The sequence below is a fragment of the Felis catus genome, chromosome C2, assembly GCF_018350175.1.
Source record: "Felis catus isolate Fca126 chromosome C2, F.catus_Fca126_mat1.0, whole genome shotgun sequence".
NCBI lineage: Eukaryota > Metazoa > Chordata > Mammalia > Carnivora > Felidae > Felis > Felis catus.
In genome coordinates this window covers 141,369,119-141,392,710 of record NC_058376.1, presented here as the reverse complement: position 1 = coordinate 141,392,710, position 23,592 = coordinate 141,369,119, and the positions used below count along the sequence as shown (strand labels likewise).

Sequence of the window (23,592 nt, the reverse complement as noted above, 5' to 3'; positions counted from 1 at the left end):
AGCAGGCCATGGTTACTCGGGCAAAAGAGTCCTTTCCAATACCCAAACGCAAGACCACCTGCTAGAGAATTCTGGTTTAAAGGGAAATCTTGGCAGGGTACAAACTCTGTAAAGTGAAATCTTCCATATGCCTGATAGGGACTTCTAAGAAATATGGAAAAATGTGTGTGTGTGTGTGTGTGTGTGTGTGTGTGTGTGTGTGTGTGTGTGTAGAACAACTCTTACGTTTTGGAAACGGTTGTGAGAATGTCAGCCCCATGACGGAAAAGGTTTTTGCTTATGACTGGACAGCTTCTGACCGCAGATACTAATAATGACTGCTGTTTCTAGGGTTTGTATTGTTATAGCACAGTTACAAATACTCTAAGCACTGTTAGTGGCTGAGCGCTAGATAAGTTTACACGCATCAACTGATGGAGGTCTCATCACAACCCTTTGAGTACCTTTATTGTCCTATTTTACAGGTGAGAAAACTGAGGCACACAGAGGTTAAAAAATATGTTCGAGCACCCGGGTTGGGGCCTGCAAAGAGCAACCTGTCTTGCCCCATTTTTAGATTCCTCTCCCGCACCCCCCAAATTACAGCATTACACTGTTCTTGGGTGAGCAGGATGAACATTTCCTAATTAGTATGTGTCTCTCTGACTGTAAGCTCCCCAAGGCTAAGGGCTGTATCTGAGTAGTACCTCTCATCGGTGCTACATTTTGCCACTCCCCCCAAAATAATAGCCACATAATTTACTGCTGTCATTGGTGCCCACAGGGTCCCAGATAATCACTGTTCTTCTTCCCCAAACTCCCTAGAAATTTTGTTTTATCCAAACATCTGTACACCCATGGGTATTTGGCAAAATATCTCAGCCCCAAATTAAAAATATGCACGCTCATTGGTAAGGAGTCATTTTCACCAGTAAAATGGCTTGTGGAAATTTTAACACACTGAAAAAAAAATAACTGTATAGATGCAGATTTTCAGATTATCAAATTTATGTTATTACATAAGGTGACTCACCCACTTCACTGAAGGCAAAGTGAACCAGGGCAGGATTTAGTGAGGCCCAGGATCTTTAAATTTATACGTGGTACAAGCTTGGGTGGCTTCCAAAATATTTTAAAAGGGTTTTGGCCGGAACTAAAAAAATCCCAGATGTAGAGAACTAAGGGGGGTAGATATAAAGAACAGGCCACCGACAGAACTAACGATATGACAAAACTACTCGTAAGTATAAAATCAAGGAGCACAGGGTTGAAGAAAGAGTGCCAGAGGTTGCTGGGTGAGCCAACAGCATGATATTTGAGACAATAAGCAACGAATAATTAGAATCCTATCACTGCCACTGATAATCTCGCAGTGACGGGACTTGAAATGTGAATTTGTAACATGAATGCTTCTTCTGGAGAGTCCCACAGGCTCCAATATATAACGGTGATGAGTAGGTAGAGTCATGAGGCAGAGGGTTTAAAATTAAGAACAAAATAGATATTAAAGAAGACACGTAAAGGTCAAGAAAGGGGGTGGGAATTTAGGATCCAAGGATAGGACCCAAATAAAACCAGAGCATTAGAGATACACTCATTAAAAAAAAAAAATAGTGTTTATTTCTTTTTGAGAGAGAGAGAGAGAGAGAGAGAGAGAGAGAGAGAGAGAGAGAATGCATGCATGCATGCTGGGGAGGGACAGAGAGAGAGGGAGACCCAGAATCCAAAGCAGGCTCCAGGCTCTGAGCTGTTCAGCAAAGAGCCCAGCGCAGGGCTCGAACTCATGCCGTGAGATCATGACCTAAGCCGAATTCGGATGCTTCACGGATTGAGCCACCCAGGTGCCCCAAGAGAGGCACTTGTTTTTTAAAAAAAATATGATCACTGTGATTCATGACCATGGACGTGGAGCCACCAGAATCAAGGAAGGCTGGCTACAAAGGAAAACAAAAACAAAAACTGGCCTGAAATAGAATTAGTCTAAGCCAAAGCAACCACATAATTCAGAAAAAGAGTTATTGTGAGCATAAAATTATGAGAAAATAGCTAAATAACTCGATACTTTCAGAGGAGGGAGAGATCAAAAGCATAGTTTTTCCTTCTTCGGTGACAGGAAGGTGTAGTTCCAAATTAGAAGCCTTATTAGTTTCCTAGGGCAACTAATAACAAAGGGCCACAAACAGCCCTGGATACTAGAAGTACCCCCAAATTAAGGTGCAGGCAGGCTTGCTTCTGAAGGCTGTGAGGAAAAATCTGTTCCATGACACTCCGCTAGTTTCTGCTCATTTGCTGGCAATCGTTAGCATTCTTTGTCTTCCAGAAGCCTAACATGAACCTTCACACGGCGCTCTCTCCCTATCTCCCTTTTTGAGTCCAGATTTCCTCTCTTTATATGGACATAGTCATACTGGATTAGGACCCACCCTAACGACTTCATCTTAACTCGATCATCTGAGAAGACTCCGTTTTTAAAAGTAAATTTATATTCATGGATACTGAGGGTTAAGACTTCAACATCTTTTGGGATATGCCATTCAATCTATAACAGTTCCAAACATTTGTCCTGATAAATCCTAAGATGAGGTGCATAGGAGGTAGCCTTTTTTTTTTTATTCAAGTATAATTAATACCGTGTTACATTAGTTTCAGGTATACAATATAATGATTCAAAAATTCTATATGTTTCTATATGCCCATCACAGTAAGTGTACCCTTAATCCTGTTCACCTATTTCATCCACCCCCATATCTTTTCTCTCTAGCAACCACAAGTTTGTTCTCTATATTTAAGTCTGTTTGTGGTCTCCTTTTTTCTTTGTTTGCTTAAGTTCCACATAGGAGCGAAATCATAATTGTCTTTCTGACAGATTTATTTCACTTAGTATTATACCCTCTAAATCAATCCATGTTGTTGAAATGGCAAAATTTAATTCTTTTTTTATACTTTAATAATATTCACGTGTGTATACACACCCTGTATCTTTATTGGTTCATCTATAGATGGACCTTTGGGTTGCTTCTATATCTTGGCCATAGTAAATAACGTTGCAATAAACATAGGGGTGCACATATCTTTCCACATTAGTGTTTTCATTTTCTTTGGGTAAATACTCACTAGTGAAATCACTGGGTCATATGGTAATTCTATGTTTAATTTTTTAAGGAACCTCCATAGTGTTTTCCACAGTGGCTGTACCAGTTTGCATTCCCACCAACAGTGCACAAGGGTTCCTTTTTCTCCACATCTTTGCCAACACTTGTTATCTCTTGTGTTTTTTATTTTAGCCATTCTGAAAGGTATAGGGTGCCAGTTCACTGTTATTTTGATTTGCATTTTCCCAATGGTTAGTGATGTTGAGCATCTTTTGGAGGTAGAGAATCTGACCTGACACACAAGAACCATTTACTTGGATAAATTTACCCAGCGAACCATCAGAGACACTCTAAGGTGCCTACTCCAAATACCTAACACGTATGTGTTAAATAAAGATTGGAAGAGTAAATTCATGAATAAAGATACATTTCATTCCCTTTTGTACACCTTGGAGACACTGTTTACCCATCAAGAAATAGAGGCAAGTGCTAGATGGCTCTTTGCTAACCCCACATGCCTTCCAAGATGGGAAACTTCAAACACTTTCCTACTGTCCATCGTTCTTCTGCATATGGCTTTCCCCAGGGCCATGCCCATTGGCCCATGCCTGGCATAATCATCGGATTTGGCTTTACAAACTTTTTCCTGTCCACGTCCCTTACAAACTTCCTCTCAGTGGCTAGAACGTTTACGTTCAAAGCAGTTTAGTTGACCCTGTTAATTATTTTTCACTCATTCATTCATGTATGCATCCATCCATCCACTCATTCCAGTAATCTTCAAGGTGTAATGCTTCTTTTAATAACATGTTTTATAACATCTGCTTCACTATTTCCAAATGAAAGCCATAGATAATATAGCCCACCCACACATATAATTTCCAAGAAATCAATATATGGCCCTGACTGCAATATCAAGGATGAATTCAAAGTAATTTATAATAAAATAATAGCTATTTCAAAGTATAAATGTCCAGGCATAAAGAAGTGGTAACATGCTTGCCTCAATATGCAGAATTAAAGTGATTATTTTACCTACAAATGCAGACTGATAAAAACATGTGGTATGTGTAAGTCTATCAATGAAGAATACCCTGTCGTCAGTGACATGATTACCTGAAATAGTAAATAACTCTGAGAAACATTCCTTTTTAATTTTTTTAGGGGTGCCTGGGTGGCTCGGTTGGTTGGGCGACTGACTTCGGCTGAGGTCATGATCTCACAGTTTGTGAGTTCGAACCCTGCATTGGGATCTGTGCTGACAGCTCAGAGCCTGAAGCCTGCTTCAGATTCTGTGTTTCCCCCTCTCTCTACCCCTCCCCTGCTCACGCTCTGTGTCTCTCAATAATAAATAAATATTAAAAAAAAAAAAAAACAAGTTTATTTATCTATTTATTTATAGAGCACGCCTAAGTGGGGAGGAGCAGAGAGAGAAGGAGAGACAGGGAATCCCAAGCACACTCCACACTGTCAGTGCAGAGCCTGATCCGGGGCTCAAACTCACGAACCATGAGATCATGACCTGAGCTGAAGTCAGAAGCTTAACCGACTGAGCCACCCAGGCGCCCCTTAGAAACGTCCCAAACAGAAAAAAGAGCAGCCTACTCTCCATCTGCACAGCAGTTATAGCTCTAAATAATTTACAGTATAATAAATTCATGTAATAGTTTGCATTTATATGTAAAAATGAGTTATGGCTAAGTTCAGTTAAACATAATTTATCTGGGAGGGAGGGTTCTTAACAGGAACGTCTGGTGGGACAGTGGGAAGTCAATGAGGGTATGAGGTAATTCTTTATTCTTCACAACTACTGTGCACAGTGCCCGACATCCAGCCTCGTAGCCCCTGCCCCCTAAATGCCTACGGTGCTGCCGATCATCACGACATCCAAAAGGACATCTACAAATTGTCGAAATCTCCCATCAGCAAGAACTATTGATTTGGTCATTCTGTGAACCTTAAATGAGATGCCGCTGTGTGCCAGGCATCAGGTTAACACGGGAGTAGAGGAGGGAAAGCTAGGAAAACAACTAAAGATAGCAGAAACGGGACACGTATAGTAAATCAACATATGCACAGCAGGTACGTGGGTGGGAGGGGTTGTTACAAGCTTTACGAAATATAACACCTTACAGAGCAGCGAACAGAGTTTTAGATCTAAGTGGTTTTAGGTGATTATGATTTCCCCATAGCAGTGCAAGATCTTTAAAGACACATAGAGTGTTTTAAAAACCTTTGCATCGCCTCAACATCTGCATCTAACACGGATGGGTGAAAAGAAGAGATTGGTCAGAGCCAGAATTCAAACCCGGTCCCGTCATTTTTGTCTGAGCAACCTTAGGAAAGTTGGTTAGCTCAGTCTTTGTTCCACTATTTCTCTTTTCCAGGTGGTAGACAGAGGTAATGCATGTAGCACACTACATGAGTGGCAGCTCTTTTATTTATTAATTTATTTTTAATTAAAGAAAAATTATTTTTGAGAGAGCCAGAGCCAGAGAGAGTATGAGCAGGGAAGGGGCAGAAAGAGGGAGGGAGGAAATCCCAAGCAGGTTCCATGCTGTCAACGGGGAGCCCGACATGTGTCTCGATCTCATGGACCATGAGATCATCATCCGGGCCCAAATCAAAAGTCAGACACTTAATTGACTGAGTCACCCAGGTGCCCCACCCCCCATTAAAAAAATTTAAAAAAAAAAAAAATTTTTTTTTCAACGTTTATTTATTTTTGGGACAGAGAGAGACAGAGCATGAACGGGGGAGGGGCAGAGAGAGAGGGAGACACAGAATCGGAAACAGGCTCCAGGCTCTGAGCCATCAACCCAGAGCCCGACGCGGGGCTCGAACTCACGGACCGCGAGATCGTGACCTGGCTGAAGTCGGACGCTTAACCGACTGCGCCACCCAGGCGCCCCTAAAAAAAAAAAATTTTTTTTTAAGTTTATATATTTATTTTTGACAGCACACATGAGAAGAGGAGGGGCAGAGAGAAGAAGAGAGAGGTGTCAGTTCTTTTCAATCTTATTCCCATGGCAAAGTAAAAAAAGTAAGAGTGCTGATGGCACCACCGGCCAGTGGTTGGTCTGGTGGCCTCAAGGTCTTGGAGGTGGCCTGGAGATCACATTACGGGGTTAGAGTCTCTCTCTTTCTCTTGTCTGTCTAGTTTCCTCCTTCCTTCTCCCCTCTCTTCCTTCCTTCCCATACAACCCTCCTCCCCCTTCTCTCTCTCTCTCTGTCCCCCATTTAAATTACCAAAACACCATTCAAACATTGGTGGGAGTCAAAATAGAAAAACCGAGAAACAAAGACAGAGGAAGGGGGCTGTCTCACCGTGATGACACAGAATAAATCACCAGAGCTTCTGTGACACTGCTGGGCGACACCTTGTGAAGACGGCCCAGGGGGCAGCCATCTGGTGCTAATTCTACCTGTCCTCATGTTAGTCTACCTGTATGGAGTTGAATTTCCTATCACTCAAGGTTATATGGATGAGTTTTTCATCAGTAGGACCAAAATAGCTCATCTGAAATGTACAGGAGCTGTAGATTGATGAATTCATCAAGACAAATTTGGAACACATGGAAAGTCTCGTATCTCATAGCCAACTCAGAGCTATTATGGTGATTCCAATTTTCATAGGCTCAATTTTCCTAAGATCAAAAATGCTCTTTTAAAATGTCTCTGTTTAACTATCTAATAAACAGAATATCTAAAGGAATCTAATATTACGTCTAAACCATTAATCTCTTTTCTCCATTTTTGGTCTTTTTTTTGGTATATATTCTTTCAAACATGCTCTCCTTAGGAATAATCATTGGCAAGAATAAGTCAGCGGAAAATCCATTCCTGTTTTTATGATCGCCTCCGTGGACTGAGAGCCTATTTCTATTCAAGAACGCACTTCCCGAGTTGAGACTCTCCTTTGGGCATTGTAGTTAATTTGACGAAATTGAACAATAATCTTTTTGTTTCTAATTCATGTTCACATATTCCTGATCCCTTTGGGGTAAAGTTCAACAAACACAATGAACCCAGCTCCTCGTTAGAACTATTCAAAGGATTACATGTTGGACTCGACCAGAGTCTGGGGAAATTGTAAAGACATCAAGAAGAAGACACAAAGATTCCTCTATTATTGGGGAAGAGAGGCATTGCATTCAAGTAATCAATACCTGTCCAGTCTTAAGGAATACACTCTTACCTATGACATATGTGGCTGTAGGCCTAAGACCGCTAAAAGTGTTTAATCATGCCCAAAACATAAACTATTTCTAAAATATTCAGGTGAAAGCCTTGGACCTCCCTAAGCCTCAGAAATTTAGAGATACTGACCAAAGGCAGAGGAAATGAGCAAAATTGTTATACTCCGTTTACTCAAATTCCTAACACGTTTCTTTTACTTTATCTTATTTTTATCTGGCCTAGAAAAAGATTTAGAATGCATGTATGTGGGCCATACTATTGTATTTGGCATTCCCTAAACACTAACAATTTACTAAGCCCCAGACATGTTGAAACTAGAGATGATCTCTGGCCAGCAGGGTCCTTGTGTATGTTTAAGGACAACAGGAATTAACTAGGTTTTAGTTACCATGAATCTGCCTGTATTTAATATCATGGTTTCTCTTTAAGAAAAGATACAGAAATAACACTAACTTTATGTCCCATCATTGTGAACTCTGAGACTCTGTCTCTCCAAAAGACTGCGAGTTTTTAAAGGAAATACCCTATTTTCCCTATTTTGTGATTTTGACAGGAGAGCGCGTTCTGAAGAAGCAGGGAAAAAGAGCTCCTATTTTAAGATTCTGGAGTTAAACTGAGAGTCTCTGAAGCCAAAACTGTTAATAATATTTTCCAGCTTACAACAACCTATAAAAAAGCACATGTGTGGCAATAAAACAGAACAAGCAACCATGAAGGGAACATAGAGACAGACGGACAGTTGTCCAATTTTCACAGAGGGCTCTGGAACATTAAATTTTGAGTGTTCCCTGGCATAGTATATCAGGCTTTCTTCCTGTTGGGAGTCATGCTTGCCTGGCGGTGACAGGCTCTGCGTCTGTAGGACAGAGCCGAGCAGAGGCATCCACAGTGACTTCCTGACAATGGGATCCACCCTCGGTTCCTATGTTGGTGAAAGATGACAGCTGCTTCCACAGTAATGGGTGGAACTAAAGAGGTTGTGAAGTCCTTTAAATGCCCTTCGTCTCCAAAAGCTCCCTGAAGCATCATGGGAAAGAGATACCCGTGGTGGAGTTGTGGGAGGTTAAGTTGGCCTTGTTACCCAATACAGTGGGAAGGACATTCGCGTAGGGACCCCCGGGATTTGGGGGCTTGGAATCTGGTGCCGACATTAACTAGCTGTCTTGGCTTTTTACTTTTTCGAAGCCTCCCAGTCTTCATCTGCAAAACGGAACTGCTGCTAATGGCTCGGCAGAGATCTCAGGAGGCGATTAAAAAAGATTAAGGGGCACATGGGTGACTCAGTTGGTTAAGTGTCCGACTCTTGGTTTTGGCTCAGGTCACGATCTCATGGCTTGTGAGTTTGAGTCCCGCGTAGGGCTCTGCACGGCTGGGATGCTCTCTCTCCCTCTCTCTCTCTCTGTCCTTCCCCTACTGGCACTCTCTCCCTCTCAAAATAAGTAAACTTGGGGGAAAAAAAAGATTAAGAATGATATACATTCAGTGCTCAGTGGATTATACACAGGGTGCTCAATACATGGTAATGGTAGTTTTTATTATTTACCTGAACTCTCTTTTCTAATATGTCTGGTTTCTAACCTCACGGGGACTTCAAAATGTAAAAAATTTATGTCAGAATACAAAGGCAAGAACGTGCATGCATAGGAGATTTTTTTAAGTTCACTTCTCTTCTGCACATAGTTACTGTCGTTTAGGTCAGAAAGTTCTCGAGAGCAGAATTTCTAAAAAGTGGCCACATCTTTCCCTCAGAATTATGAGTGGTCACAAATGGTCATACCAATGGCCAGGTACTCCTGCTGCAGAACTGGGTCCAAAATTGGCACAAATCAAGAAAAGATGGGCTGTTTGGTTGTAAAGGGCATGAGGACCAGGAGAACACTGGAGTTGTAATATACAGAATCCACACCTGCCAGAGTTGAAAAGGCTTTGGAGATGATCTGAATTCACCCCTTTATAGATCAACTTTTCTTTCCAATTCACACCCTACCATTGTCCTTAAACGACTTGAATATTATTACTATAAAGGACATAAATAAACGTTATTTACATGAAATCACATTACAGTAAATTACATTACAATAACATTAATTACGTTACCATAATTGTAATTACAATAACGTAACAAAAAGTTATAATGTAACAAAAAGTTACATTACGTTATAATAAACATCATAAAGACTTTAAATAAACATAGTTCAGAGTTGATGAAAGAAAAATCCAAAGAGGCTAAATGACCGTAAATGAGACGGTAGGTCAAGGACATGTCGGTATGTGGGAAGGGGAACGTGAACCCTATAGGAAGGAAGAGGTTAATGTGCAGAGTTCAGGTTCTGGCCTAGGAGAACAGGCCGACCAGAGAATCAGAACTGAATGGTGGGAGGTGGCAGAATGGGTATAATATCAGTAGCTCCTATGGAAATTGTTCTCACTAGATCTTGAAGTAGAAGGTTCTTGAGCCTTTCTAATTACAAGGTGCTGAAAGAACCCTGTCACCGGGGCAGGGGAATTTATTCTTTCTGGCTGAGCTGCAGAATCTAGAGGTGTATAGGTTATGAAAGAAACATCGGCAAATCCCACGGCTCAATGACAGGACCCTCTTTATGGAGTCATTCCCCAACACGCATTCCAGATTAGCTGGCTTTTCCACCCAAGTATGTGTTTTGCTAGTTATTGAGACTTTCTAGAATTCAGCTACCTCCCTAAGTAACCTCAATACGTGAATAAAACTTGACGTTTAATTTTAGCCAAGAGAAAGTCTGCCTTGAACTTTTAAGACCTTACCCTCGTTCCCAGTCTTTCTAAACCCCAGGCTGTAACAAAGACGAAGACAACTGTCTATATAAGGGCCGACTAACAGACCGCACATCAACAGTGGCTTCTTCTAGTGATTTCATCTGAGTGGCTTTCATGTGCTTTGTCTGTAGCAAGAAACAATAAAGTACGACATCAGCCAGGGTACCAAGTTAGCCAATTTTGATGTTTCCAGCCTGAACTTTCAGTACCTCGTCCTTTTTCTGCCACCCCCCCAGCCACCTTCCAGTGTACAAGTTACTCGCACCCTCTCCCCAAGGCCCTCGGGAAAAAATTGTAATTATTTACACCCTCCCCCTTTTCTGACCTGCAAAACCGCTATTTCTAAAGGTTGAATCACATAAAATCGCCAACATGTGATCAATTTTGATCTAGAAAAATGGCAATTGTGTTATGGTTCAAACGGGTGGTAGTGATGGCATCTTGTCCCCTAGTAGTACAGTGAAATGAAAAAAAAAAAATAACCTTGTATTTGAGGTGAAAGGAGTCCGAGATAGGATCTAGCCCCGCTTATTCAGGTATAGGCCTAGCCACTGAGACTCGGAATGGAGCAAGGAATTAGAAGCTCAAACATCAACAGTTAGAGAACAGAGCCCGATTACATTCAGGATGACTGGACTCCTGTCCCAATGTTCTTATCTCCACGACACGGGTCTGAAGACTTGTTTCTGTCAAGGGCAGGACAGTGAACTATTTCAGAATTTGTGGGCTACCAGGGATCTAACATTGTAGCATGAAAGCAGCCATAGACCATACGTAAACAAACGAACGGGGCTGTGTTCCAATAAAACTTTATTTATAAAAACAGATGGCAGGCTGGATTTGGCCCACAGGCTGTAGTTTGCCAAGCACTGCTCTATAGAATTCTTAGGCTTAAAAATATCTGCAAGCAGATGGGTGAGGGATTTGTATATTGAAAGTGTGCTCAAGTGTTCATGGATGCTAATTCAGCATAAAGATCTTACTATCCTCTGTATTTCCCTTAAAATAAGTACCTAAAGAAACCCAAAGACGCTGGGGCCTCGGGGCTACAGCTGTCTAAGGGTTTGCCAACTGCAAGATTAGATCACTCAGGACGGGGATAATACTGTCTTAACTCCTTAGCTAAATCTACAAAATTTAGATCTGAGGAAGTCTGTGATCTGAGGAAAGAAATACATTAGAATGTGCTATCCATCAGACTGCCTGAGCTATGGAATTAGGTACAGACACTCCTGGGTGAAATTTTAATAGCTTTAACAATCATTTAGTCAGACTCCTTCATGCGTTCGAGGAATATAACTTCACTTTATCATTTGCATGTTGGATGAACAGGGTTTGAACTGGCACTTGGGGTCAGCAAGAGATTTTGAATACAGGCATTTTTTCTATTTCTCCTGACAGTGAAGAAACTACTTTGGCTATATCTATTTTCCATTTGAACTTGAGAAGCGTGGGAGAATGTTATTAAGCAACTGAAAAGCCTGTATTGGTCCCACATTCTGGCCACAACACAGAAAGGAAGACTTATCATCAGGTCATTCCAGGAAGGAAAACCAGTCAGTATGCACCAGGCATGATAATACTGTGAATGTAATCAACATCCCTGGAGTAAAATTCTGTCCATGCATCTAGCTATCTGCCCAAACATCCAGACCATCTGAATATCTAAACTATTTTTGAAGGTACTGGACCATTTGCTGAGAATCCCCGGTTAGGTGGAATAAGCTACCTGCTCCCAGGGAGCTAAAAAGGTGGCAGAAGGAAGAAGTGAAGGCACAAAGACCCCAAAACCACAACAATGAAGGCAATACTTCAAGAGTAACTTTCAAGTAACAAGCCAGTATCTGGAGGAACTCATTAAAGAACAGCAAGATGTGAAATAATCACCAGGTAGAGCTCTCAAGAGCTCCTGTTGAGCTATGAAAGAACCTGGAGAAGGTGCTACGGTGCCATGATGCAGCCCGCTGGAATAAATGTGCTTTTTCACCTCCAGGTCCTCAACTGCCCAACCTGCTCCTCAATAGGCTGGGCAAGAGCTCACTGGCAAGACCTCACGACAGCTTGTCCTTAAACAGGCAGAACATTCAAAACAAAACAAAACAAAACAAAACAAAACAAATCACATAATACGGATGCTTTCTATAACTAAGTCATATCAGTCTTGAAGAATTCTAACTCTACTTTTATTTTATAGTACTTTCTACCCAACATTCTAGAGAAGATCAGAGGTAAGACGCAGCTTAATACAGAATCAAAAGTGGATGAAGACACTCAAAAAAGCTTATGTGATATGAATTAAATAATTAAAGATACTGTCTGTACCCAGGAAAAGAGCTAGAGATTCAAGGAGACCTCACAGTCAAAACTTATGTTAAATTCAGGATTATCATTAATGATTTTTACCGTATCATCTTCTAATTCACTGTTCACAGTTTTTAGCAAGTGGCCAACTTCTTCAAGAACGTGGGTCATAGCGGCCGATTCCTTTTTGTTTACATTTTATAAAAGAAAGCAAAATACAACATAGCTTTGAACAGACCAAATTCGAAACCGCACCATGTATCAAGATTCAAATTGAATTTCTGCAACAGAACGAAAAGTATAATTCCAGAGCGAGAGAAACCAAAACCCAGCAAAATGAGAACTCACCTTGGATATGAAGCATCCTGTTTTCTCACGTCCATTAAGCCCAGCAACCAAGATAAAAAAAAAAAAAAAAAAGAACAAGATGCAGTGGTACTTACTTGCAGGTGATGGGGTGCTGCACCCACTTGGCGGAGGGTGACCATGAAGGCCATGGAGGGGAGGCAGGGAAAGTCCCCCGATGACCGGTGGAAAGAGTAACGGGTAGGGTGCGGCTGGATAGTGAGTCATGTGTCCATTCACTGCCGGGACAGGACATGCGTGGCTACTGGTGGTCATGTTTCAGGCCTCACAGGATGAAAAGTGTTCTGGGGTGGGAACACATCACTCCAGGTCTTGAACCAAAGTGAGGGAGGTCAATTCAGGGCAAGGGTTGAGGGTGAGCTGTCTTCGGGGTCAAAGGCAAAACAGTTCAATGTATGACCACCTTGCACTTTAAAGATCCAGAACTGCTAACTCTGTAAGGAAAAAAACAAAACAAAACAACATATATATATATATATATATATATATATATATATATATATATATATATATATATATATATATATATAAATTTTATAAGTCAAAAATATTTTCTTCTTTATCGAGTTATGTGAAAAATCTCAGATGTTAAGCTAGGTCTTCTAATTCCCAGTTGTTCTCCTATATTTACTACCTTTATTTTCTTAAAGTCTTATATCCTGATATAGAATAAAACAAATATACAATTTCAAAGTAGCCCTGAGTGTCCAATATTAAATAGCAACATCCCCCCACACCCAATCTTTCCCTATCTCCCTCACATTGCGTAAGTTTTCTCCACAGCACTTAAATTTTTACGCGAGTGTTTTTGTCCGTCTCTCCCATTACAATGAACTCACCAGGAGGGCAGAGTTTTTTGGTTTTATCACATGCTATGTCACAAGCTCCTCAAAGGATACCAGACAGGCTAGAGACACTCACTAAATATTCACCGAGTGAATGAATATTTGTTCTTGCTTCTTTTAGAGAAGTTGATTGTGCAATCATGTCCTAATCTAGGTGCTTCCAAGATGTTAAATATTTTATATGAACAAACTTGGGATTGAAACCTAGCCCCCTGGAATGACATACCTCCAAAAGGTAAATATAATTGTAGGAGAAAACCATACCCTAATGAAAGGTGAGTAAGAGATACAGCAAAAGATCAGCAAAATTCTATCTTTTCTTATTGTCAACAGTATACACCTTCCTTGTAAGAGCATCATCCATTGATCCATGTGACTGCTTTGTCTGTTTAATCATCCACCCATCAATAAAATCCTAACTTACTATTATATGCCAGGTGCTGATGTAGGCACTAGTGATATACTTCCACTAGTGTGGAAGAAGGCTAATGTGGCACCTGCCATCATGGAGTGTCTAGTTTTAACAGCTCCTAATTGAGATCAGGTTGTTAAGGAGGGTTCAGCTGTCCTGCGCCTACAAAGAACTCGCAAGCAATGATCGGCACCACCTAGGACTGCTCGAGACTGGGGACAGAAGAAGCCTGCAACAGATTCTAGGGTGAGCTGACTGTAGACGTCCCAGGTTCATTTGGGCCCTGATGACCAATATTCAGTAAAAGCCCCAAACTCTGGACTCCACTGAGGGAAGCACTGAAAAGTAAACCCATGTGACACAAAACAAGAACGGTATCTCAAGGCCGGCCAAGAGTTAAGCGTCAGGGGCATGATTCCAGAATCGGACCACCTAGGTTCACATCATGGCCCTACCCCATGAACAATTATCCGACTTCTCAATATGGCAGCTTTGAGTGTCAAATGGGGGTCATAATAGAATTTACCTCAGTGGGCTGTTGGGAGGATGCCATGAGGAAATGAGGTTAATACCATGAGAAGAGCGCCCGGGGCAGAGTAAACACTAGGTAACAATTTGCCATTAACATATGTGTTGTCTCACCAAATGATAGGCTTCTGAGAACAAGCTTACTGGAAAAGGTAAGAGGCTCTGGGGTCGGGGAGGGTAGGGAATCACATCACAGTTGCCTGAGGAAGATATTAGGACTCCAAATTTTGTCATGGAAGAAAAGGTAGGATCCGGGTGAAGTTGAGAACAAAGACTCATTAAGGCTTACGGATTTCTCAGTTTGTGCAATTAGCCAGTTTGATTACAAACCTCACAATTTTCTAATCCAAATAACTTCCATTTGTTTACTACGTGTCAGGCCCTTCGCTTACGAGCTCCAAGCTCTAGCTCTTACTCCATAGCCTAAGAGGCAGTTATTATCTTAATTTTCCAGGTGAGAAAATTACGTCTCCGTGAGTTTAAATGACTTAGCCGCAATGTCCTAGAGTCAGCCTGTGGCTAGGTCAGAATTTGAACCTAGATCTGGAAGGTTCTACGATCTCTTTGCTTTACCCTCCACCGTGCTGTGTGCTTATGTCACTGAGTGCCTGAAGGTGTCCTAGTTGTACCCTACAGAGGAAAACGTCCACAGGCCGTCCTGATGTGAGTGGCTGTCCTCACTTAGATGACATTCTCCCCAGGGCCTTGAGTCCCTGGCCTATTAATATTAAAAATGAGCATCATCAACAGTGAGACCATATGCTCCCAGGTTCCCCAGGAGTCCGCTGAACCTTACAAAAGAGACTATAGTCCCCGTTGGCTTCTGTAACACACTTAACCCCCAAAGTGGTGCCCCTCCCAAAATATCGATGTCCTTTTCACACTGGAAAACCACAACTTGTTTCTCTGATGAAAATAAAGTAAATGGACTATGAGAGGTGAATGTTTTCCTGAGCTTTCTCTTCTAAAAATCAGGCACCATCTAATATATTTAACATCGTGATTTCGTAGTTTGTAGCAAATTAATTAGAAAATAAACAATACCGTTTAGTATCTGCTGCATTTCCACTCAATTTGATTTTTAAATCACACACACAAAGCCCAGCATTGTTAAAAATGGTCTTTTCTATCTCCATTAGATAAACAACCTCATTAACTGGTGGAGCTGACAGTTCAGCAAACCCACCCCCGCAGGGCACAATTCTTAGATTTTTAAAGCTGTTTGTTTGTTTTTACCAACCAGGGACTACTTCTACTCTCAATAATCCTTCATTTCTCTTTGCTTTCAAACACTGCCGATTTTCGGCATCCTGCCTGCCTGATTGAAAAGTCTGGTATCACGCCTAGGATCTTTAAGAAAATAAAAAAAAACAAAAAAAGAAACAGGAAAGAAAACTACTTATACTGGTAATAGGGCAAAAGAAAAAAAAATCAGTGTTTTGGGCGAATCCTGTTATGTTGATGGAAAACTGAACAGTCGCTGGGTCTATGTTCACATATGTGACTGATTAAGGCTATTCCTGGAAGCAGAGAATTTCCTTTGTTTCAGGCTTTTTGAGAAAAAAAAAAGAGAGATGTTTCGTGATATTAGCAGTGCTTTTTCCTCCCCTCTATGCCTGATTTGATTTGGGGCTCATTCAGGGTTCCTTCCTTCACAGCCCGAAGCAAAGCAAACGGGCCTTGGAGATTCCCTACAAGAGATTCTACAACCTTGGAGATTCTACAACCTTGGAGATTCCCTGGGCATCAGTTTCCTCCTCTGTGAAACGGGTTAAGGGAAGAGGAACAGGTTTTATGTCAAGTGTCTCAGGCTGTGCTGTCCAGAAAATAAGTGTTTTCTGAGATATTAAACGAAAATACTGAAAATATTTAAGAGGATATAAACTAAAAAGGGGGTGCCTGGGTGGCTGAGGCGGTTAAGCCTCCGGCTTTGGCTCAGGTCACGATCTCCCAGTTCGTGAGTTTGAGCCCCATGCCCCTTGTTGGGCTCTGTGCTGACAGCTCAGAGCCTGGAGTCCTGCTTTGGATTCTGTGTCTCCCTCTCTCTCTGCCCCTCCCCCCTCGGGCCTCCCCACCCCCGCTCTCAAAAATAAACACACAAAAAGGTTTTTTAAATGAAAAAAAACAGAGGAAATAAAAAAAATTTTATATAACTGCATGCACAGTTGATATTGTCATACAATAATCTATCTGCCTTTGATAAACAGCAGAATGACAGGAGGTAGTGTGACAGGTCCACACATTAGCTGTTGGAGGAAACGTGCCCATGCAGTGGCAGGGATCTTGCGAATTGCTAACATCTATGCCCACATCCACGAAATATTATTTTATTTTATTTTATTTATTTATTTATTTATTTATTTATTTATTTATTTATTTTTCAACGTTTATTTATTTTTGGGACAGAGAGAGACAGAGCATGAACGGGGGAGGGGCAGAGAGAGAGGGAGACACAGAATCGGAAACAGGCTCCAGGCTCTGAGCCATCAGCCCAGAGCCCGACGCGGGGCTCGAACTCCCGGACCGCGAGATCGTGACCTGGCTGAAGTCGGACGCTTAACCGACTGCGCCACCCAGGCGCCCCACGAGATATTATTTTAATAACACATAGTATATTTTGTCCAGTTTAATTTCTTAATGGTTTTAATCCATTAAAAGTTTTTAAAGTGCATTTTAATCATTTCTTGGCACACTTAATTTACCAGAGGTTGTTTCTGTATTTATTTCAGCTTAAAGTTGCAGGCAGGTTTCTAAGCTGATCCCTCTCAAGACTTAAAATTTGTTTTATAAACATGATACTTACATAGGATTTTTTTTTTTAAAAACAGTTCCCTTTAAACCAGTGGTTCTCAAAGCGGGGTCCCTGAACCAGCTGTATCAACAGCACCTGTAAACTTATTAGAAACACAGATTCTGTGTTCGCACAGGATCTACTGAATCAGAGTCTCAGGTAGGTGCAGAAATCCGCATTCTAACAAGCTCTCCGGATGATGTTGATGCAGCCGACATTTGAGCAACACTGCCCTAGACATTCGGTTGGCAAATTTCTTCTGAAAAGGGCCAGAAAGTGAATAATTGAGATTTCAGGCCATCCAGTCTTTGTCACAAATACTCAACTCTGCTTTTGTACCAACTTCTTGTGAGACAAAAGCAACCACACGCAATCGATAAACGAATGGATGTTGCTGTAATCCAATAAAATGGGCAGCCTGCTGGACCCGGCCCATGGACCATAGCTGGCTGACCCCAGCTTTAGATTAATAAAGAAAAACAGCAGCCCACTGTTTAACTCCTGTCCCTACAAGCAACTACTCGAAACTATGCTAGTTCGGTTTTTTCCTGTTACTTGTATTTCTAGATAATGGGCTTAAACTATTTTTTTCATAATTATGTAAGATTTCCTTTACTATCTACTGGTTTCTACTATAAATAGGATTGAAATCTCACAGGCTATTGCTCACACATGCAAAACCCTCTTTGCTCTCTTACTCCCAACATAATTTCATCACAATGAAAACAATGGAAATCAATTACATTAATTTTACCTGATTATGACTAGGTAAATATTGTTACAGCTGAGCCACATGACATACTACATTTACAGGTCTTATAAAATTTTTTGTTTTTCCTGGAGTTAATAATTGCCTTGTTTATATAATTGGATTACTTTCCATCTATGAATAATTCTTCCCCACTCCCTGACAATTCTGTCAGACATGTCATATGATATAGTAGTTCCATAACTGGAGACATTCCTCTTGCTCCAGGGCTGATTGGCAGCTTTCCTGGTCTCATGCATAGATGTCAGATCAGGACTTTCTATTATCACGTCTCTTTTTTCTTTTTTCCTGGACCTGTTTCCTGGATCTCATGTCCTCCTCTTTTTTGGTTTACTTCTTCATCTGATGGTTTTTTCCCTAAGATTCTCCCAAGAGATGGTCTGTGGGAAGTAAATTTTTTGAGGCTTTGCATGTTTTGAAATATTTTTATGCTATACCTCACACTTATTTGATAGTTTAGGGAGGTATGAAATTGTGAATTGAAAATAACTTTTTTTTTTTTTTTTTAGTTTATTTGAGAGAGAGAGAGACAGAGACAGAGAGTGCACGCATGTGTGAGTGGGGGAGAGGCAGAGAGAGAGAATCTTAAGCAGGCTCCATGCCCGGTTCTGAGCTCCAAGTGTGGCGCGATCCCGTGACCTAGGATCATGACCTGAAATCAAGAGTCACTTAATCGACTGAGCCACCCAGGTGCCCCCGTTTTTTCTTTTTCTTCTTTATACATTCTGGTTTTTGTTCTAAATAGCTTATCTTAAAAAGAATGTTTTACTCTGCTTTCCACATTGACTTTTCCTCCCACTTTGTCTGTTGTTTTGTTTTAGTATAACATGCATTTCTCAACTGTATTTTCTGTCCATATCTAGGCCAACCCATTTATATCCAAAGGGAAGAATATACTGCAAGCTCTGTTTTCATGGTCAAACCCTGTCAGATGGGTGAGTTTCATGAAAGAGTACTGTAAGTGGGACATTTCTTTGGGAGACTCCTCAAATGTTAGATTTATGGGCTTTTTACTTGGGGCTTGAAAAGTAGAATAAGCTGTCCCAAAATATGACTGTAGGGGTTCACGACGTGCCCCCCAACATAGGATTTGGTATATTGGTTATTTTGAGTTGTAAGCACTTGAAAAACAGTAGAAGTAGGGATAGGATTTTTCTGAACTCCCTTATGTGCCTAAATACACATCCTCCAGAAGGAATACAATTATCATAAATACCCTCCATTGGGAGTTTAATCAACCAGCAACAATGGATTCTTGTCACAGGAGAGGAAACTACAAGCCAATAGCACACCCAAACTTTGTCACAAACTATCAGACCTCCAGTCTATTCTAAGGCCCATTCATCTTCCTTGAAAATTAATTAACTCTTTTGTAACACGCTGCGTCCTCCTCCTTCCCCTTCCCCTACCAAGATGACATTTAATTCTGAATTCTGAGCCATCTCATGGAGTTACTCTTTTTTTTCTGGGATCTCCCATGTATACCTGAGGTATACATGTTAATACACTTTTGTTGCTTTTTCCTTCTTGATCTTTTACTTCAGGGGTCACAGTCAAGAACTCAGAAGGTAGAGGGGAAATGATTTTTCCTCCCCCATAGGTTGAGTAAACCCACTAAGAAATTCTCTCAGATTCCACCTAGAATGGAGAAAAAAGAAAACGTCTTACTGAAAAGACTTCTGGCAGGGGAATGTAACAGTGAGGCTCAGGCTGCTGGTGGGGTTACTATGAAATATGTAGTCTCTCACTTCTTCTTCCTGCATTCAGTCTAACACTACCGCCCCACTCTATATTTATGCCTGGTGTCCAGAACCCTAACTTCTCTACTTTAATTTCTTCAAAGAGTAGACTTATCTTTCCTCCCGGGGTTGGATTACACTAATCACCAGGATGTAACAGGTGGAGGAGTGAATTTAACTACTACTCCTTGTTCAGAACTCCAACCAATCTCACTATCTCAATCATCACTTCTATCTTTTTGGACATCTGGTGTTTCTACTTTCTGGGACCGTCCAAAATCCTACAGCCTGTCTCCCCTTCAGGCACTCAGCATTCTGCTCTCTGCACTTGGCTAATTTATTCATTACTGCCCATCTACTTTTTGTCTTCAAAGAAAGATACTGTCATTTGTTGTTGCAATTATCATCCCTCATGCTCTCGTTAATTTTATGGTTTCTACATTTTACGTCCTTTCCTATCATTCTAGTGAAGATTTAAGAGGGAATAGGAGAACATACATATTGTTAATCCATCATATTTCACTAGAATTTCACTAAATTTTATATTAAATATATATATTTCAATAAATAAATATATAATATATATTTCATGAAATCTTGTACTGAAGTATAATTAACGTACAATGTTATATTAGTTTTAGGGTACAACATATTGATTTGACAATTCTATACTCAGTGCTCACCATGATAAGTGTAGTTACCATCTCTTACCACACAACATTATTACAAGCTTGACTACATTCCCCATGATGTACTTTTCACCCCTGTGACTTAAATAAACAAAAAAAAAATTATTTTTGAGAGAGAGGGAAAGCGTGAATGGAGGAAGGGCAGAGGAGGGGGGAAAAGAGAGAATCTCAATTAGGCTTCCACACTGTCAGCGTGGAGCCCGACGTGGAGCTCGAACCCATGAACTGTGAGATCATGACCAGAGCCAAAGTCAGACACTTAACCAAAGCAGCCAGCCCAGGCACCCTTTAGTTCCTTTTATATTTCATTTTTTTTTAAGTTTATTTATTTATTTTTGAGAGAGACCCCTGTGACTTATTTTATAACTTGAAGTTTGTACCTCTTAATCCCCTCTATCCGTTTCTCCCACCCACCCCCCGATGCCCCTCAGCCCTCTAGCAATCACCAGTTTGTTCTCTGTATTTAAGGGTTGGTTTTTTTGTTTGGTCTCGATTTGAAACTGAACAACAAAAAAGTGAGATCTGACTTACCATAATGGACATGCCAGAGGGCTGTGTCAAATGCCTTTTACTAATAAATACATACAATAAAGATGGGGTTTGACCTCTCCTACCCACGCACCTACAGGCATACTGGCTGGAAGTGCCATTTAATGCATTGATGACTGGATATACGCTTTCTAAAAGACTCCAAGTTGGGGAGAGGGTACTTGCTGAGAGTCTACCTTGAGACACAGGGGCCAAGCACTTTAACCTGGTGAGAAGTGTTCATTTTACACCAGGCTGCCTTCACGTATAATCCAAGTGACAGAGCAGAAAAGATTTTTGTAGAAAACACTGTATTCATTTCCTCCCACTAAAATTAAGCGGCACCATGGCTGATGTGGGTCACATAAAAAACAAGCAACAGCGAACAAAAGATAGATTTTTAAATTTCTCGCGGTGAAGCACAGAAAACTGTTCTGTACTCCTTCAGCTCATTTAGAATTTGTTGTGGGGGAAATTTTTGCTTCGACAGACACTACATGCATATTGCCCCTTCTTCCAGTTTGTTTTAGCTCAAACCTCCCTCTTTATTTAAGGCATTAGTTCCAGGTAATGCCACTTAAAATTTCTCAAATGCATTCAGCCAAACGCCTGTTTTCAGCAAAAAATGCCAAACTCAGCACAAACTCTGGCAGTTTCTTTTGCCGCCGTTCCCGATAGAAACATGGCTATAAAGAAGTCAGTGTTACGTGTCTGATAGTTTTTCAGCCTTTCTTATATCCACCGTCTTCTTCATAAATGTTACTGGTAAAATTAGCCTCAGCTTAAACCAAGGGGATGCCCCAACGAGTAACTTGAATTTGGCCAAAAAGAGAAATGTCTTACCGCTCTTTCATTTAGAAACGAAAGAGAAGAGAGTCATTTAGAGAGAATGATGCCATCAAAGAGTGCCTCGGACCACCAAGTGAGCAAAGTGAAAGCTGACTCACTCTACTGCTTTAGGAGGAGGTCATTTGGCATATCGAAGACATATTTTTGAAAGCGTACACAAAATGTCCCTGCATTCCTTTTTGGACCATTTTTGATAAGGTTCCATCTGCTGAAGAAACACCAAGTGAAAATATGACTCAGAAAATGATGAGGAAATACATAGTATATTAGAAAGCATAAAACTCCTTAAGATCTTAATTTCATAAATTATAGGAGCAGCAGCAGCAGCATATACAGGAGTGTTTAAGGAGCCAGCCCTCAAAGCAAAGTTGTTACACGTGCTGGCACGGCATGCACCTCCTGAAGAGGTGTTCTCCTAAGGTCTTTTCACACAGATTCCAAAAGGTAAGGTATGGAGGACCCATTGGACAAAACTTCTGCCAGCACCACGGCTCGTTTTTAAGAGAAGTGACGGGAGACCACTCCTTATACAATGGTTTCCATGCTTTGCATCGTGGCATTCTGCCATTATCAAGCAGAATGACTGGATTAAGATTTGGTTCTCAAGGGAAAGTCAGCCATCTGTAGGTGGGTTAGTGGATGTGAGGTAGCCTAAAAGACGTTGTCTGCCCAATGGGAGTCTCTACGCTGAATGGTGGCCAAGTTACCCCATCAGTCTGAGCACTGGTGGGACACAAAGACACAGGTAAAAGATTAGCATAGAAATGTAAAGATACCCAGAATATTAAGTTGGCGGAAGCCACGAGGCTAGAGACGCTAAATGAGTGAGAAACAGGAGACAGAGAGGGACAGAGAACCAAAACACTGATAGAAACAGGAATGAATCAGGTCACAAGAGCTTTGATTGTGCCTCTAGGTTACCTGTAGTGTGAAGAACAGCATTCCGATTTCCTGAGTGCCTGAGTCTTCACTTGTTCAACTGTTTTGTGTCTTTCTTTCTCTCTTTCATGGAACAAACTCCCAAATTATACTGCTAGACTTCAGACCTCAGAAGATCCTTCTTATCCCAATACTTAACCCTTTCTCTTTTGGGAGGATAAAGTGGCCAGTCTTCGGTTGACTATGTTAATAGACCACTGATACCATGTCAGCTTGCCTGTTGGGATTAAGACTGATACAATGGTATCAAGTACCATTTGTAAGTGTCCATTCATAAATGGCACAGTGCTGTAAAATCACTAAAGAGATATAGTTGAGGTCCCTGGAATCTTGCAATTTATAATGATACGGAGATCATAAAAATGGATAGAGACTATACCTTGCTGTAGTCAAACTCAGTATGTATGCACGTCCATTGACCTTTGAAAACAAAATAATCGTCTGCTTATTCTTCTTATAAAAGAATTTATGTGACAAAAGTCATAATAGAATTCCCCAAGCCATGAATTTAAATAATGAGTATTTAGTGTTCAATCATATTTAAGTATTGTAAACGGATATAACTGGTGCGGGTATCTATCTACTCTAAAACGGGACGTCTCGGGGCGCCTGGGTGGCTCAGTCGGTTGAGAGTCCGACTTCAGCTCAGGTCACGATCTCGCGGTCCGTGAGTTCGAGCCCCGCGTCAGGCTCTGGGCTGATAGCCTGGAGCCTGCTTCCGATTCTGTGTCTCCCTCTCTCTCTGCCCCTCCCCCATTCATGCTCTCTCTCT

General features: G+C 41.1%; 1 protein-coding gene across 12 annotated transcripts in view; it reads right to left on the bottom strand.

The window, feature by feature from the left end:
• Positions 1–23,592, bottom strand: part of RARB (retinoic acid receptor beta) — a 769,461-nt gene that overhangs the window by 392,052 nt on the left and 353,817 nt on the right. For all 12 annotated transcript variants that reach the window (XM_023260626.2, XM_045037698.1, XM_011286272.4 and 9 more), the window contains one exon: positions 12,809–13,165. In XM_023260626.2, coding sequence (XP_023116394.1) covers positions 12,809–12,986 — 178 coding nt within the window. In that variant the 5' untranslated portion in view covers positions 12,987–13,165. The remainder of the gene's footprint in view (positions 1–12,808; positions 13,166–23,592) is intronic.